This window comes from Anolis sagrei, chromosome 3 (assembly GCF_037176765.1).
Source record: "Anolis sagrei isolate rAnoSag1 chromosome 3, rAnoSag1.mat, whole genome shotgun sequence".
NCBI classification, from domain to species: domain Eukaryota; kingdom Metazoa; phylum Chordata; class Lepidosauria; order Squamata; family Dactyloidae; genus Anolis; species Anolis sagrei.
Window position 1 is genome coordinate 199,566,304 of NC_090023.1, and position 19,339 is coordinate 199,585,642.

Genomic DNA, 19,339 nt, shown 5'->3' on the forward strand with positions numbered 1-19,339 from the left:
CTGAATGTATACCTGCCTGGAAGGACTGGTTATTATCTATGGTAATCATTCAACAGGATTTGGCAAGAGCTTGAAAAACTAAGGCCCCTTCTACTCTATATTCCAGGAACTAAACCCAGATTATTTTATTGTCTCAGATTATTTGGCAGTGTAGACTCATATAATACAGTTCAAGATAATCTGGGTTCAGATCCTGGGATATAGGGCAGTGTAGATCCTGCCCTTCCAGATAGATCCTATATTCCAGGATCTGATCCCAGGTTTTCTGTTTATCCCAGATTATCTGGCAATGTGGACTCATATAATCCAGTTTAAAGCAGAAAACCTGAGATCAGATCCTGAGATATAACATTCCAAACAGCTGAATAAAATCCCACGTATTTCTGTTTTGAACTGAAATATATGGCAATGTGGACTCAGATAACTCAATTCAAAGCAGATATTCTGGGATTTTCTGCCTTAATATTCTGGGTTATATGGCTTTGTGAAAGGGTCCTTAATTGTCAATCACTTCTTAGGGTCCTTCCACACAGCCATATAACCCAGGCCATTTTCACACGACTGCACAAAATCCACACTGAGCTGGATTATATGGCATTGTGGACTCAGATAACCCAATTCAAAGCAGGTATTGCGGATTATCTACCTTGAGATTCTGGATTGTATGGCTGTGTGGAAGGATTCCCAGAATATCAAGGCAGATAAATCTACAATATCTGCTTTGAACTGAATTATCTGAGTCCACACTGCCATATAATCTAGTTCAATGTGGATTTTATTCAGCTATGCAAAGGGGTCTTAGAATACATTTACATAGTCAACATTTCTCTCTTTAACAAAATGCTGCCTTGAAATACAGTGATATAGAAGGGATAGATGAGCAACAGCAATACAAGCAGCACTAGCACAGACCTGTCAAGGTGTTATCTGCATGAGTAACATACAATTAGCATTTGAGAAACACTAGTAAAAAAGAGAAGAAATCCACTTCTATGAATAATTAATGATCCCTAAAGATATTACACATAGTATGTGCAGTATACTATGTTTTCACTATTAGTACCTTGCACTTTTTTGTATTACCGTGCATCATCATCATCATCCTTAATAATAATTATTAAATAATTATTAAATAATTATTACATAATTATTATTTTCCTGTGCACCTGAAGTCAATAAAATCATAGGGCCCTTCCATACGGCCCTATGTCCCAGAATATCAAGGCAGAAAATGCCACATTATCTGAGTGTGGACTCAGATAATCCAGTTCAAAGCAGATCATGTTGGATTTTCTGCCTTGATATTATGGGATATAGGGTTGTGTGGAAGAGCCCATAGGGCCTTTTCACATAAACAAATAACCTAGAATATCAAGGCAGATAATCCAGAATAGCTGCTTTGAACTGGAATATCTGAGTCCACATTGCCATATAATCCACTTCAATGAGGACTTTGTACAGCTGTGTGGAGGGGCCATAGAATTATAGAATAATAGGGCTGGAAGAGACCACACAGGCCATCTAGTCTAACCCCCTGCCATGCACAATCAAAGTACCCCCGAAAAATGGCCATCCAGCCTCTGTTTGAAAGCTTCTAAGGATGGAGCTTCAGAATCAGATAAATGGAATCCAGTCAGAGTTTTACTATTTATTTATTTTTTGTTTTCCAGTATATTTACTGTGATTAGATTTACCTGTTTACTAGTTTCAGATAATCTCATATTTATTGGAATTTAATGGCCTAATGACTCACACCAAAATTCAAGGCAATATTACAAAGTACCTGGTTCTTGTTGGAGTGCGGAATGTACAAGCAGCATCCCCAATAAAAGCTTAAGGGCACCCATTTTTCATGAGGATTTCTTCTGATCTAAAAAAAGCAGGATGTTTCAGCATTTATAAGAGTCCAACCTGAACCGGAAAATAAGTATTACGCAATTTGATCTGTCTTCTTGAACTTCCAAATCGGTGTGTCAAGGAAGTCAGTGATATTTTCATTTCACAACCTATATCCCTGGAAATAGACAATTACTGATGGTTATTGTTCTGGAGAGGCATTGAGTGGTAGGGTCAGTTTTCAACACTCAAGAAATACCTTTGCAATTACACCTAGTGTTTTGTTATGCAAATATTCTAGGATTTTTTTTTCAGTGTTGATCACATCAATCTTTTAATATTGTTTTTATAGCAATAGTGATCTCATCACACTAGAGAAAAAATCCACTAGAGACAAATTCACTTAAAATTTGGTTTCTGTCTCCTGCACAATTCTGGCGTTTGTAATTTAGGGAGGGGACTTTAACAGCCCCACTAAGGTACAAACCCCAAGAATTTTTCCTGAATTTTCCCAAATAAATCTCACCAAAGTTGAAGAAAAGCCACCAAGTTGTATTTATTTCGTCCAGCTGGAACAGATGTCAAACCGCGATAGTTCGTCAGGAGAGACATACATGCAGTGAATTTTATTACATTTTTATAGAAAAACAGAGCTGTCAAAGTTCAAATTTCCCGCCCCCCGCCCCTCAGCCAGCATCTCTCTGATTGGCTGTCGTCATCAGCTGGAGGGGAGGCACGGCCGGTGAAGCAGCACCTCAGCCAATCAGAAAGCCGGTGCCGCTTCGAGCTTTTGGCCAATGAGAGCGGAGGAGGCGGTCCTTGGGAAGAACAATGAAGTAAATGTCCAGATGATTGAATTAAAGTGACTTAATGTGTCCAAATGGCCAGCGATAAATCTGTGAATAGATTCCTCAAGCTGGGCAAGTTTCTTGAAAGGTTGAGATATGCAGATGTGGCTGGCACAATTTCCCAGCCCCGATATTTCCCGGTCACAGATATGAGTTCATTGTGTTGTCTTATGTTTTCCTCGGTCCATGGGGAAATGACAAAAGGGAAGGAAGCTGGGACATCCTGGCTTCTTTTGAAAGCAGGATGCCTTTTGTTGGAAGATGACTGGTTTACCAAGAGGCTCCCCCAAGTGGTCCTGCTCCGAGACTTGGGAGGACCAGGTTATTATCATGCAATCAGTCTTATGTTCAAAACCTTGAATCAATAGGGAGATGCCTTGGGAAAAGGGCTACCCAAGGCCGATGTCATGCTGGAGGTCATGAAAGGGTGGCTTCCCTTATTTTATGTACAGACATACACACAGGGATCAGGAAGATACATAAGGAATAATAAATCATAAGGGAATTTCATATGCACCCACCCTACCCATCAGAGTCCAAAAAATTAAGTCCATAAGCATAAAATCATAACATCCCTTGACCATGAGAAGGGAGTCCATGGGGCTTGGGGAAAAGTTCCATAAAGTTTTCAAAAGTCTTTGAAAATTTGGGAAAGTTGTCCAAAGTTGTAAAATCCAAAAAAGGCAAGTGGGAAAAAGGTGTCCCAGTATCCACAGAGTCCCTATGAGCCGGCTGTTGATGTTGAAGATCAGGATCCATCTTTAGAACTACAGATCTCTCCATATCAAGGACCCAGGTGGCCTGTCGACATCTCGGGCTTCCTCTGGGGTGACTGTGACAGTGGCCCAAGATCAACAGGCTCCCTGGGCATCCACAAAATGGTGGCAACGAGGCAACATCCTTGGAAAAGCAGCTGGGCTCCAGGTTGAAGTTTTAGGGACAAAAAAAGTTATTCCCGGGGTGGAAGGGGCAGTGGAGTGAAATCGAGATAGCCATTAGTCTTAGAATTCTCCCAGGAGAAGAATGGCACCATTTTTGAAGCAATCCCTTGACTCGTGGATTTGGGGGTCGAGGGGGTTTCCGAATCCACGGTTTAAAGGAGTGCAGTTTCGGCCTCCCTGGGACACGAAAGTCGCAGCCTGGGAAAGGAAAGTTTTATGGAAAGAGAAGTTTGAGGCAGTAAAGGGACACAAAGTAACACTATGGAGAGGAGAGAGCTTACAATTAATTGATACTTTTTATTGGGGGGATTAGTTACAATGTTAGGAAGGAGGAAAAGCAAAGAATTGAAAAGGGCTTCTGAGTTGCAGCTGCTGCTGTGGCCATGTTCATGCGGTTGGCCCAAGCGGGGCGTTGGAGAACTGAGGAACTCTCTGCTGCAGGTCAGATCAGCTTGAAGGCAGGGAGTTCTGCATTCGACCTCACCACATGTCAGAAAAAACTTGAAGGCACACAACAACAACATCCTAAACCTAATCCTATGATTAGATAGGACAGAGACATGACTTTTAGTCTGGAATCATAGTGCCATATTATGTAGTGTGAAAGTGTCCCAAATAATTGTTTTTCAGAGTGAAAAACTAGATGATATTGTTCACCATGCAAATCATCTTCTGGGCATCACAATTCAAGAAGGGCAACCAAAATGGTCAAAGGTTTGAAAGCCAATCCTATGAGGAATGGCTTAGGGAGTTGGGTATGTTTAGCTTGCCGAAAAGAGGTTAAGAAAGAACAAGAGAGTCATATTTTAAATTCATTTGAAAAGATACCTTATTAAGAAGGAAGCAAGCTTGATTTCTGCTGCTCTAGAGACTAGGGACCTTGATATTCTGGGATATAGGGCTGTGTGGAAGGGCCTAAAGTTATCTGAGTCCACACTCAGATAATGTGGGATTTTCTGCCTTGACATGCTGGGATATAGGGTTGTGTGAAGGGCCCAAAGTTATCTGAGTCCATACTCAGAAAGTGTGGGATTTTCTGCCTTGATATGCTGGGATATAGGGTTGTGTGGAAGGGCCCAAAATTATTTGAGTCCACACTTAGATAATGTGGGATTTTCTGCCTTGATATTCTGGGAAATAGGGTTGTGTGGAAGTGCCATCAGAAATAAAGCAACAGATTAAAACTACCTAAACCTTAGGAAGAAAATCCCGATTAAGAGTTAAGAGCTGTTCAAGAGTAGAAGATGCTGCTGTATCTAAGTGTGGTGGAGTATCCTTCTCCAGAAATTTTTAACTAGAGGCTAGATCTGCTGGGGGTGCTTTAATTGTGTATTTTTGTTAGACTGAATGATCCTTGTGGTCTCTGCAGTCACTATGATTCTATGACCTTATTTGATTCTAAGAATCAGACTAATGTGTTCCAATACTAATGGAGTACTGCCATGCACTGTGGACAGATCACATGATGTTAAAACCTTTTTTGTGTGTTCTGAGACATCATGTAATAATCAGATGTCAGTGGTGCCAACATTTACTTTGCGTGTGATATTTTTACTGGAATTAAATTACAGATGCCAAGGACAATAGATAATTGATTTTTTTGTATTTTTCATAGGCATTGACAAAACTAAATGTGCTTAGTCATTGATCCAAATATAATAGATAAGTTTAAATAAGCCAAAATGCGAAAAGGGTGGAGGTGACATCAAGATTGACCTTTCTGTCCTTGGCACAGCCATTGAATGTTTCCTGTAATAACATCTATTTTAAAAACATCCCTCCAAGTTCTCTATGAAACAAAGGGCCTTGTTTTAGTTTACTGCCGGGATTCTGCTCCTGCTGTGAGCATTGCTTTGTGTAGGAAAACCTATTGTTTTCATTTCTTTCTAAACTTCTTTTCCCTTCAGTCTTCACATTAAACACATAGATCTAAATAAGAACAAATTGTCAGAAGTCATTTCCTTGTCTTTGAGTGCCTTGGTCCAATTACTTCCTTGCATTGAATAAAAAATATTCTTGACTATGGGCTCACATTAGAAACATAGTGTGTTTTTCTTATTCTCAAATTAATTTTTAGGATTTTAAGACTCAGGAATCATGAGACATGGAGGAAACATTTTTCAGAATGATTGTCCAAATGATTTTAATTCTCTGCTGAAAGGATTTCTTTGGAATAATTTATTGTGCTTACTGAGTGCGTAATCCAGTAAGTAATGAGCCAATTTTTGGGTTTTCCCTGACATGAAGTCTAGTCATGTCTGATTCTGGAGGTTGGTGCTCATCTCCATTTCTTATCCAAAAGAGCCAGCATTGTCTGTAGATGTCTCCAAGGGCATGCAGCTGGCATGACTGCATAGAGTGCCATTACTTTCCAGCCAGAGCGGTACCTATTGATATACTTAGATTTGCATGATTTTGAACTGCTAGATTGGAAGAAGCTGGGGGTAATAGTGGGAGTTCACCCCACTTCCTGGATTTGAACTGCTGACCTTTTGGGCAGCAAGTTCAGCAGCTCGGCAGTTTAACCCGCTGTACCACCAGGGTATCCAATAGCCAATAGCTGCTATCAAATAGCTGTTACTATAAAACCTTCTATTTTGCTGATAAAAACATTGACAACTGATCTTAAAACAGGTGGCTGGTTGTTTGACCTTCATCCTTCCTCTTCGGCCAGGACATTGGGTCCCTACCAATAAGAACAAATATTTTATTATGAAGATAATACATATATTTGCTCAGAATTAGCAGTGCATAGCAATATAATTCAATTCAGTGTACTGCCCTGTAAATGCTGTAACCTTTATAGTCATAACGTGTGCAGTGGAAGAACCTTTTACATACATTGATTGTAATAAAAGTATCAACATGTCATATTTTGCTTTCAATAAACAAAACATCAGACCTGAGATGAAATTAAAGCTGTTTTAAAGACCAACCAGGATTTTCTGTCTACACTTATAGAAAAGAAAGTGATAGGGTTTATCATGGAAGCCACCAAAAACATTTCTATGTGATAGAGAATAGTTGAAAAAGTTTTATGGTTTTTCCCACTGTATTGAAAAATATCCATGTCAATTCAATCACCTGGAAGACATGGTGATGGTATAGATATTTTCTATATGATCTGGCAAATTTAGGGTATTCACACATCAGGAAAGAGAACATGCAGCACCAAAGATTTGGATCATTTTTCATGTACCAAATTATGTGCTTAGATGTAAATTCAAAGGGTTTAAGTTTAATTCAATGGGTTTAAGTTTAAGAATAGGTGATCCTCATTAAGGAAGAGAAGACTTCGACCCGATATTGATTGATCACATCAAGTCTATGCTTTACCTCTTAATGGTCTTCTGACAGTCTTTCAAAATGAATACCAAGTTTTATAGGGCACATGGCTACTAGGGGTGTGTATAATTTCCTTTTTTATTTGTATTTTGGATAAAAATTCATGAAATTCGTCCATACGAATTGATATTAGACACATGCAGGAAAGGTGGCAATGGTGGGGGATTTAAAAATTTAAAAATGGAAACACTCACCAATTATTTTTGTTAAGATTCTGTAACATTTGGATGCCTCCCAATGCCAATTTAATTTTCTGTATAACCATTAGGTAACTTTGGTAAAGCCAAGAGAACATAAAGTGTTTTAAATACCAACCCTTTTCCTTTGGCCTGATTGCCATAAGGAAGGCACTGTGGGCGGGACTAAAGTTAATGGGTGGGAGATTGAGAACACAGCATTCTTAGAAATGTGGTTTGGGAAGGCAAGACCCCCTCTAGCAGAGAATGCAAAAGGCCCCAACCCTAAACTACATTTCCCAGAATGCAAATCTCAGCATCAGGGTGCAGCAGCCAGCCGTTTAGAGTCAATTTAATAATAATAAACAAAATTATTGAATCTGCAAAGAGAACTAAAGTAAGTAAGCAATAGCATAAATCTGTGCTAAGTGGAAGTTATGTGGTTGTGTGTCATAAAGTCAGACAGACATTCAAGGGAATTACTGTTGTCACATTGGGGGGGTGGGGGGATAAATTGTTCTTGCTTAAACTTTTAGAAATCTCCCAAAATCTGTAGATATGTGAATCTTTCTGAAACTACTGGGGATTGATGTCCTGGTTATCTTGCAAATTGTATATAAAATTCAAATAGATTGTTCTTGTATTTTTTTAAAAAATATTTATAAACACTTTGAAAATTCCCTAAAATCTGTGGATAAGTGAAATGTTCTGAAATTTGGTGGACTAATAGTAGTAAATGTTTTCTACCATTGTAGCAAGTTTCACCCCAATAGCTGTAAACATGAGGGAGAAAGGAAATCTCGAATCTTCCCCAATTATAGTAATTTAATTATGTGCATGTGCAATTACTGTAATGAAATAGTAACTAAATGTCGTTACTCCCATTATTGTAATGAATTTTTCCACTAAGTAGACTTTAGAAACACTTTAGAAATGAATCGCCAGCTCCCCCCAGTTTTGTTAATACCTTTGAACCATTTTTAATGGATCACACATCCCTAATGGCTATCCTTAGCTAATTCACAGGGGGAAGAAAATTATCATTGTTTCTCCCTTCACATGGAAAAAGCAGTGCTGGAAAGCACTTTTTTTGTAGCAGATCTCTTCTTGGAAGAAATGAGGGAAAGAATATAGGAGCCGTATAGTTTCATGCTATTTAATAAAATCATGGAATAGATTATTCCCCCTGCAACTAAAACATTAAAGTTTTCTGTTGCCCTTATCTTTGAACAGCTAGAGAAGACCATTCTGCCTTAGGAAGATAAACGTGCAATACGTATTGAAGAGTTTTGTTTGGACTTCTAATATCCAGTGATTATGCTATGATTTGTCCCCTTCCTTCAACTCTGTTCAGTATTTCTGCATGTTTATGTATGACATGTGTTGCCCAATAGTCCTCTTTTCCCATGAGAATATAGAATCTGACCTACCCATGCAGGAGATCATTAAGATACACCATAATTATAATCAGGCAACTTGTTCTGTTATTTTATCTGGTTGATTAGAGAAGCATCAATTTCAAAAAGTAAAAAAAAAAAACCCAACAAAAACCCTAGTACAGTGGATACCTTAAGGGCTCACCTCTATCTCACCCTGAAGTTAAAAAGAGGTATGCTTTGTCTTTGTGATATCATTTTGAAAGTTAGCTGCTGATAGAGTTCTTAAGTGAGAATTTTATCAGCAGCTAACTGATAGAGTTCTTAAACTGATTAGCTAATGCAAATCCCATCATTCCATAGCATTGAGTCATGGCAGTTAAAATTGTGTTAAACCACATTAATTCTATTGTGTAGCTGGCTGCATCTTGAATGCCCACACAGCATGAGAGGACACCAGTTACCAAAAGGTAAAGGGCTATGCTGTTTTGAATTGTTTCAGTATACAGCTAAGGGCCAAAAGAGATAGGCTTCTTTAACTCACATTTCCCCCTCTCCATCTTGCCACAGGGGCCCCTTCCACACAACTGAATAAAATTCCACATTTTCTGCTTTGAACTGGGATATATTTATTATTATTTATTTACAACCCTACCCTGCCCTTCTCAACCCCTGAGTGGAGACTCAGAGTGGCTAACACTGGCAACTATTCGATGTCGCAAATATCACAAAATAACAGCAATATAAACCATAAATATACATTATATTAAAAACAATAAAATTAGTTATACAATCATATATCCATTTCCATTGTTATAACAATCATTTGGTCCAGTTCAATGTCCAAAGTTCTGTTATGCCTGCTAGCCAAAACCACGATTTCAGTTCTTTCCTAAAGGAAAGGAGGGAGGACGCCGATCTGATCTCGCTGGGTCACCACCGAGAAGGCCCTGTCCCTCCTCCCTACCAGACACATTTGTGAGGCTGGTGGGACCGAGAGCAGGACCTCCCCGGTGGATCTTAAATTTGGAGGCAGAACGTAGAGGGAAATACGTTCAGACAAGTAAGCAGGCAGTGTGGACTCAGATAACCCACTTCAAACCAGATATTGTGGGATTTTATGCCTTGATATTTTGGGTTATATGGCTGTGTGGAAGGGCCCTGGCTGAGCTATGCCTTAAACTCTTAGTAGGCCTCATCACACTAGAGAATAAATCCACTTAAAATCCAGTTTCTGCCTCCTGCAGAACTCTGGGCTTTGTAGTTTAGGGAGCAACCTGTAACAGCCTCACTAAACTACAAACACCAGAAGGGGTAATCCACTTCATCGCACTAGAGAAAAAAATCCACTTACAATCTGATTTCTGCCTTCTGCAGAATTCTGGAGTTTGTAGTTTAGTGAGGGTGTTAAAGGTTGCTTCCTAAACTACAAAGCCCAGAATTCTGCAGGAGGCAGAAACTGGATTTTAAGTGGATTTTTTCTCTAGTGTGATGAGGTCTACTAGTAGCTGGCTCAGTTTTTTTTTGTCATTAGCCCTTCCTGCCTGCAGGAGAAAGAGTATTGGGAAGTTATCAATCCTTCTGCACCCCCTTATGCTTTCCCATCATCCTGACCAGTGACTGATTATAACATGGACGCTTTATAAAATACACCCCAATGAGCTATGATAAAACCAGTTCCAGTAGCTCTTCTGACATCAGAAATGATGAGATTGGGGGCCAGAATAACATTTGGTGAGGTAGGCATGACATCTTTGACCTACCCATTTTATCTGTCCATCTCTGTGTTTCTGAAGATCTGTGAGACTGCATTTCCTATGGCATATTACATTGTGAACAGTTTATAAAGAATATAAATGAACAATGCCTTCATACAAAGAGCTCTTTGAGGAAATGTTTATTTTTCTTTCTATCCAGTGTGCAAAAGCAGCCTTTAAACTAAATGGCAAGGACATTGGGCATGGCATCATGAAAGTGAAATGTATAATTGAGTAATTGAGTACTCAGCTATTCCTAACTGGGTTATGAAATCACCAGGATTGTAGAAAATACTAAAATATTAAAAGAGTTCCATGAACCACGTTGTACATTTGCGCTGACATACATATGTGTAGGTATAAATTGTAGTAGAGGTGTATGTATTTTAATATAATGGGATAAATTATTAAAGCCAATTCTGAGGATCACTCAGAATTGGCTTTACTAGTTCTTTCCTCTGAAATATAGGGCCCTTCCACACAGCCCTGTATCCCAGAATATCAAGGCAGGAAATTCCACAGTATCTGCTTTGAACTGGTTTATCTGAATCCACACTCTGATAATGTGGAATTTCCTGCCTTGATATTCTGAGATATAGGGCTGTGTGGAGGTTGCCATGGCTCTTGGATCCAGTTATCCAACAGTGAAAATGGACACTGGCAGTTGAAAACGGGTCCCAAACCAGGGAACGCTGGCCAACAGATGAGGTGAGGCCAGGTATAGCCTGTCAGGGTAATCACACTGCATCACATTCAGGTATATCATAAGATTATCCTGGCCAGGTATTCCATGAGACAGACTGAGTCTGGGAACCCCTAGCAGTTGTTTCAAGTCCAAATTGTATTATTCCAGATGGCAAGGAGGTCAGCTTGTGGAGATTCTTGACTCATTTGGGAGGCCAACCCTGATAAGCTGTAACCAAATAAAGTTGTGGCCTTTTATTATGCAATATGGTGTCTGTTGTAATTATTGCCATTATTGTGGTTATCAAGCAGGGGATCACAGACATCCACAAGTACCTGGAAATTATTCTGCTTTACAAGTGATATTAGTATCATAGAGAACAATTGGTCTGTAAGACCCATTGCTAAATATCCAATAAAGAAAACAATTTTATTGATTCTATTTGTCTGAATGGTATTAAAGTGGCTTAAAATGAAGGTTTTCTAATGACCTCAAAGGTCATTCAGGCTATAGGCCATTTTTTTTTAAAAAAATGTGACAGATAATACAATACTAATCAAAGTTTACCAAACATAAATGTGAAAATTAAAGTAATTGAAATATGTTTCCCTATATAGTGGCAAGCTAAACCGCTGAGTTGCTGAACTTTCTGACCGAAAGGTTGGCAGTTCAAATCTGGGGAGTGGGGGGGGGGGGGCTCCTGCTGTTAGGCCCAGCATCTGCCAATCTAGCAGTTTGAAAACATGCAAATGTGAGTAGATCAATAGGTTCCACTTTTGTGGGAAGATAATGACACTCCATGCAGTCATGCTGGTCAAATAACCTTGGGGGTATCTATGGATAATGCCAGGTCTTTGGCTTAGAAATGGAGATGAGCACCAGTCCCAAGAATCGGAAATGAGTAAACTTAACGTCAGGGGAAACCTTTACCTTTACTTATATAGTGCAAAGATTTAAAGAATTATTGCCATGTGCCTTTTTAAAATCACAAATTTATGAAAAGGTCTTGACAAATTCCTCATGGGATATTTAAAAAGAAGAAAAGGACTGAGAGGCAGAAAGGAATTGTAGCACTCCCTTAAGATTAACGAAATTTTCTTTCAGCCTAAGTGTTGGTGAATATAAATTGACTGCTTCGTATTAAGTCCAGAGTGATATCCATTCCCAGGAAATAAAGCATATTTACACAGTTGTGGGAGTAGATGGAATGTAATAGGTTTCAGAAAGATACCAAAGGTATACTTAATGTCCTGAGACTTGGATATCACTCTGTACTGTATCTGAAGAAGTAGATTTATATCTATAAGAACTCAAGTTAAAAAAATTTTAAAAAACGAATTCATTTTAAAGGTGTTGCTACTTTCCTTCTTTTTCCTGCTCCTCCCCCTCCTCTTCTTTTTTTGCTGCATGAGACTAACATGACTACTTTGAAAACCTCATGAAATAATGCATATCAAATGTATGTAGTAATCACGTATAATAGGAGCCCCCGGTGGTGCAATGGGTTAAACTCTTGTAGGTTAAATCAGCAGGTCAGCGGTTCAAATCCAGGGAGATCAGGCTGAGCTCCCTCTGTCAGCTCCAGCTCCCCATGTGGGGACATGAGAGAAGCCTTCCACAAGGATGGTAAAACATCAAAATATCCAACGTCCTTGCAGATGGCCAATTCTCTCACACCAGAAGCGACTTGCAGTTTCTCCTGACTCACACACAAACACACAAAATCACATATAATATTTGAATGTAGAATTATGATGACAAAATTTGCATCAGACATAGAACTTTAATACAACATGGAGAGGATGACAACCAAAATTCCATAAGATGTTTAAAGACAGCACTTCCCTCAAGTTTAATCATGAGGCATGGTTGACATTGCAGTCCAACAACATCTTGAAGGTCACAATTTTCCTAGCCATGAGGTTACATTATTTTATAACAAAGCAAATATTTAAAGCCCAATTTCTTGTCTTAACTTAGTTGTAGTTGATGCTATAACCTATACAATAGCTAGGTCCATGTTGCTGATGTGATGTTCAAGAATTTACTGTGGGGAAATAACCAATCACTTTAAAAAGTACATTTTACAGTTGCATTTTCAGATTATATGTCGAAAGTGCTCAATGAACTTTTAGAGCCTGTTTACATAAACGATGTATTGGCATCAGTAAATTTGTTGATAATTTTTTCTTCTTAGTTTACTGCTTAGAAGAAAGCCAGACAACACAAAGACCATAGCTGCCAAAACTACAGTAGCAACAGTAAGTGGATTGAAAGCTTCATCCTTCCCTGGATTCACATTTTTAGCCAATTCTGTAAAAAATAAAAACAAAACAAAAAACATAGAATTAAATAATGTATTATAGAATCTAAAAATATGCCCATTAGTACTATCAGAACATACATTCAAAAGTTTCATTTAAGGACAAATTCTATATGTTCATCATTTGATGGCATTGTTAAGCGAATATTCACAATACAAGTATTTATATCGGATGAGTTCCCATCCTGTTCTATTTTCAAATGAAATAGTTCACATATTTGGAAATGAAAAAATAATGAACACACATAAAACTCAGCTTAAAAAAAAACTAAGTACTGTAGTATGTATTAAGGGTTGTAATGTGCAAAATGTTACATTTGAGCCACTTAAGTAAAAATCTAAGGAAAAATAACATTGTGTAGAACAATTTTTACACAATTCCAATAAATTTAGCAGTTGTTGTTGTGCCTTCTTCCAAAGGAAAGGATGTGGATTCTTGCAAACTGACCTCCAGCTCTTTCTCAACACTTTATGCAATTTATTAAAACTAGCATTCCCATTATTCCCCTTAAAATAATTATTAAAAACTTTATTTATATTCTACCCTATCTCCCCAAGGGGACTCTGGCCAGAATCCAAAACAGTTGGGCACATTTACATATCATAAGTCTTCACTAAAATTGTTTTTAGAGTGTCTTCTTCCTGTGTGTCTTATGCTACTTTAAATAAACATATCATTGTGTCTATGTTTAGGTGGTTAAAGGAATTTTGACATTCTCTGATGGATTCCTATGCTCTTGGTTGGTAAAAATTGAAATAAAAGAGATAGTAGAATATATAAATACTAATACAATTGTGTCCTAAGAGATAAATATGATCATATTCAATATTTTATTGAGTGCCAAACATTTGGTTTTGTATTATTTGAAATTCCTTTGGAAAACCTATTAGAACAGTTGTGTTAATTATACAGAGAGTTACCCTGTCTATTGTCTTCATGAAGTGTTTCCTGGCGCTTGAATGGTCCCAAAACAACATCCACTTTGTCCTGATCTTCATCTACATTCCTCTTCTTTCTGCTTAAGCACCCCTGGTAGCATCGGGAAGAGTAGTCATTTGCCATGCATACGACCAGCTTGCATTGCAAAAAAACTTCATTGTGTTGGTCAACAAACTTGAAGGCATTGAACTCAAAGCGAGCTGCATTCTTGTTTGGTGGATGCAGATTTTTGAAGGTAGAATCTTGTACACATCTGAGGAAGAAAAAAAATATCAAAGTTATGTCTGCTTTGTTTAGATTAGTTTAGTTGGCAGCTTCCAGAAGTTCTGGGACAGCATATGCACCTTGCTTCACACACCCTTTACATCCCAAAATGGAGACTTTGTCCCTTAGAGGGTGGGGGCAATTTTGTTTCCCTGTTTTAGGCTTGGGAATGGTACAAAACTAGAAATGACACCTAATATACATCTGATTAGGATCCTGCACCTAAGAGGTACAGAAACCTAAAGTTGGTCACAATCCAATTTATATCTAGTGTGTCTATCAACATTAGTCTTCCTTCAGAATAATCCAGAGGATGTAAAGGACTTTGAAACACTTACCCATGTTCAATTAAGGGATAGGTCAAATTTTCGAAGTCATGAGCATATGGAGAGGCTTTGCACGTGTCTAAAAACAGGATTAGGTTTGGATCAGAATTGTCAAGAATAACTTCAAAGTATAACACCTGATTAATTGAAACATAATAGGGAAAGCCATAAACTTGATGGGAGTAAGATGGTGACTCATAACATCTAAGAGTCATTTCATAATGGCCATGATGTTTTTCAGTAATGTCAACAGAATTTTGGGCAACAAACATTGTTTCTACAATGGTGTTTGCACTCATTTCACACATGATGTGAAACTGAAAGTTCCTCTTTCTTGTAATGATATGTTCAGGGGCTTCTGTCTTGATGATGTTGGAGTAAATGATGGTTTCGTTATTGCTCTCCTAATAAACAAACAAATAAAAAAGGAGGGGAGAAAAAAAGAAAACAAAGACAAATTATGTCAAAATATATGCAATTCTTTTCTTGCCTTATAAAACATCCAGCTTTTGACTATTAAAAAGTTTTGATATATTTTATAGTTATATCTAATTAAAGCATTATCTCAAGGCTGTTCCAAATTTATCTAGTTTCTCACAATATAGTTCCTTGGAGTTTGCTAAGTTTTTTGCTAGTTTTTCTTGTTTTTGCATACAATCAATTCATCTATGTTTATATGGATCTGTTTATTTATTATTAATTAATAATTTCGGTATTTGTATACTGTCCTTCTCAATCCTGAAGGGGACTCAGGGTGGTTCACAGGAATTTATACCAGGAATTTTCAAGTGGTGGTTTTTTAAAAGTGGGGCATGGTTTTCTGATGTGATTTAAAAGTATTTTTCCTCCCTTCCCTAGAGTTACAGTGCAAATGGACAATTTAATTGATGAATTATAACTCTATAAACTATAATTATAAACCTAAACTATAAAAACAACCAGAAAAAAAGATGGAGGGTGTGTATATTGCCCCCAATACAAAATAGGCCTTTTGCTGCACTCCTCTGCATAGTATGTCTTGCATTACAAATGAGGCCTGAATGGCAAACAGGTTTCCAAATATTTCCTTAAAGCAAGAAGAAAGTTGCAAAGGTTACATGCTGAAAAAAATAGTCAATATTAATTACATTCTATGAGATGTTAAATGTGAAGCCCCTCACTCTCCATGTGGGAGAAGTGCAGCCTACCAAGTCCTCTGGGGTGGATGCTGCAGTTCCCCTCAATCCATTTAGAGCAGTGGTTCTCAACCTGTGGGTCCCCAGATGTTTTGGCCTTCAACTCCTAGAAATCCTAACAGCTGGTAAATTGGCTGGGATTCCTGGGAGATGTAGGCCAAAACACCTGGGGACCCACAGGTTGAGAACCACTGATTTAGAGGGTACTTCAATGCCAATGTCCTGTAAGTTACAGCAGGGGAGATGGGCTGAGATTTGCCTCCTATTCCGCAGATTCCTATAGGTTACTGTTCATAAGGTTACATATTCTTTGATTAAGGCTGAAAGATTAACTAAAGCTTCTCTACTGAGCTTATTAATGGCACCCTATGTATGACTACATACACCTCTTTCTACCTATATAGAACTGATATTATAGACCAATAATTCCTTTTCCACTCTTGTGCCACTTGGAACGGTGACTCTAAGGGTTCTACCTCAAGCCACCCCTTTCTTGGCAAATGCCAGCTCATTGCAGCAGGGATACCCAACTTCATACTATCTCACTCTACATACAGGAGACCGTAATAATTAAGATGAAAGGGATACACTGATGTCAGAATGACACATGAATAGGCACACAGTTTCAACTGTAAAAAAGGAATGAATAAATTCTTACCTGTCTGTGAGTGCCACAACCATTGAATGGTAAATAGAAGGTAATATATTCATATGTAATCTGGGGTCTACAGCGGGAGTCTGATGAATTTACATATACTTCCCATGCATTGTAGCCTAGTGACCGAAGATAGGTTCTTTTGATGCGTGCAGTCATGTGTTCTCCAGAACACGAGAGTGCTGAAAGATGGGATAGAGAAAATTTTAATAGTGTAATGTGAGTACATATAGACGTCAGTACAACCAGGTCTAAATTTGCTTGGGGCCTCATTTCAGCTGCTTAAAGAGAAATCTCCATTGCTTTAATGATGTGCTTTGTGGTACTCATGAAACAATTGAGAAGTTGTTGCCTCTTAATAGCACCCCAGATATATGACTTTAGAAAATAATTGTATTTTGCTTATTTGTTGAATTGGCCTTGTATATAAACAGATCAGGAAAGGAAAATCTATCATGGTACTATGTCATCAAGTTTTTTGATTTGACATGTTTTGTAAAGAAAACAATCTATTCCAGTTTTTCCTTTTAACATATAGACTTGTCTATTTGTTAATACAAACCAACAAAGACAGTTTCAGTATTTGTGAATCGAAGCAGAGCCAAGTGATACATGTTATGCATATTAGCTCACACCACAGTCTAACTCAGTGGTTCTCAACCTGTGGGTTGAGTGAAATATTTCATTTTCTGGAACTTTTCTGTGAGATAGCATTGATAGACTAAGAGCCTACTTTATCAAAAGCAATATGTAATTTCTTGTAAAAACGCATACGTAGTGAAAAATATGTTCATGTTTGTACACACTTCATAAATACCTGTGGTTGGATGTTTTTTCAGTTGAGGGTAATACTTTATCAATGAAAATAGGTTTTAAGCCAGGGGAGACATAATCATTAGGCATGGGCAATCCATGGTTCTAAATGGTTCTAAAGTACTTACAAAACTAGGAGGCACTGGTGTTTTGTTTCTAAAGTGTTTCTAAAGTTTTAGTGGTGAAAATTTCGGAATTCTAACAAAACTTTCAAAATTTCATTATAAATGGCAGTTCCTAATTGGTTCTGTCATAAAAACATAGCAAAAGTTTATTACACTGCAAAAACTTTGTCTTGTGCAAGGGACATTGCCCTATAGCACATTTTGGTTTGTTGAGTCTCCACCAATTTAATAAAGTTTCTGCTTCAAAAATAAAGTTTCTGGAGTAAAGACCACTAAATAAAACAGGATATAACAGTTTCAAACCAGTAACAGATTTTTATTATTATTAAAAAACATTTTATAACAACTTTGAAAATTCTCCAAAAATCAGTGGATAAGTCAAATATTCTGAAATTTGGTGAGCTAACAGTGGTGAAATTTTGAAAGTTTTGTTAGAGTTTTGAAATTTTCACCACCGAAACTTTAGAAACAATTTAGAAACAAAGCACCAGCACCCCCAATTTTTGTAAGCACTTTAGAACCATTTAAAACCAGGTTGCACATGCCTAATACTCATCTTAGTGTAATAAATGATAATGTTCTGATCCTGGTTTGATACCCTGGTTAGAAGGAAATCTTTAAACCATAGTTTTTAGGTTCCAGCATAGAATCACAGAGTTGGAAGAGACCACATGGCCTATCTAATCCAACCCCCTGCAATTCAGGAAAAGCACCCCCAACAGATGAGCATCCAGCCTCTGTTTAAAAGCATCATGTAAGCTATTTTAAGAAACAAGCAAAGCTTTGTTGAAGCCAGATGCAAAAGGGTGTGTGATTGGGAAATGCACTGTTGCTTGTCAGCCTGACATTTCCTTTGTTTCTTGCAAGCCTTTAAAATTTGAATAATGCAGTAGATAAGACTGCCAGTAGACTGAAAGCATTCATGCTACCAGTTCAGACCTCAATTAATCTGTGTCTGAATTGGGAATATGAGTGCTTACAGTTTGCACTCTTAGTCTGTCTCCTCATTTGCCATTTCTAAACAAAGACAGGCTTCCCTTTATAGCAACCTCTACAGATTGCCCCAGGCCCGTAGCCAGGATTTCGTTTCGGGGGGGGGGGGGCTGAATTTTTTTTCAGGGGGGGGGGGCTCGGGGGGCTGAGTTTCAGGGGGGGGGGGGCTGAGTCTGAGTGAAAGAGGGTCTAGCCTAGCAAACCTTTTGTATCATTACCCCAATACCCCCATGCATATGGGATATATTGAGTATGGTGATCAGATCATGATATGAATAAGCATAACAGTTTAAATAATGCACCAGTAAGGCCTTTTTGCGGACCACCATGAAAATTTCGGGGGGGGGGGGCTGAAGCCCCCCGAGCCCCCCCCCCCCCGGCTACATGCCTGGATTGCCCGCAACATATAGTGATTCCCTACCCTTCCTGTACAAATATGCTGTTAATTAATATTTAGAGTACAGTGGGTCTATTTTAGAGAGTAGTTGTTAAGATAATGTATATAAGAATCTTCAAACATTCCGAGTGGGCAAGGAATTCTGCAGCCCTTCAAGTGTTGCTAAACTATAATTCCCTCAGCCAACATTGTCAGTGGTGAAAAATTGAGAACTGTGCTTCAGCACCATCTTGAGAGGCACATATTTCTCACCTGCGTTTTAAATCTAGGCAGCCCCAAGATTGGTTAAACCCTTGTGCTGGCAGGACTGCTGACCAAAAGGTCAGCAGTTCAAATCCAGTTAGCGGGGGTGAGCTGCCATCTG

General features: G+C 38.3%; 1 protein-coding gene across 1 annotated transcript in view; it reads right to left on the reverse strand.

Moving 5' to 3' along the window:
* LOC132770144 (uncharacterized) overlaps positions 1-19,339 on the reverse strand; it is a 282,948-nt gene that overhangs the window by 68,126 nt on the left and 195,483 nt on the right. Inside the window, exons 46-47 of the mRNA XM_067466268.1 lie at positions 14,830-14,896; positions 14,209-14,480 (exon numbers count right to left, since the gene is read on the reverse strand). Coding sequence (XP_067322369.1) covers positions 14,209-14,480; positions 14,830-14,896 — 339 coding nt within the window. The remainder of the gene's footprint in view (positions 1-14,208; positions 14,481-14,829; positions 14,897-19,339) is intronic.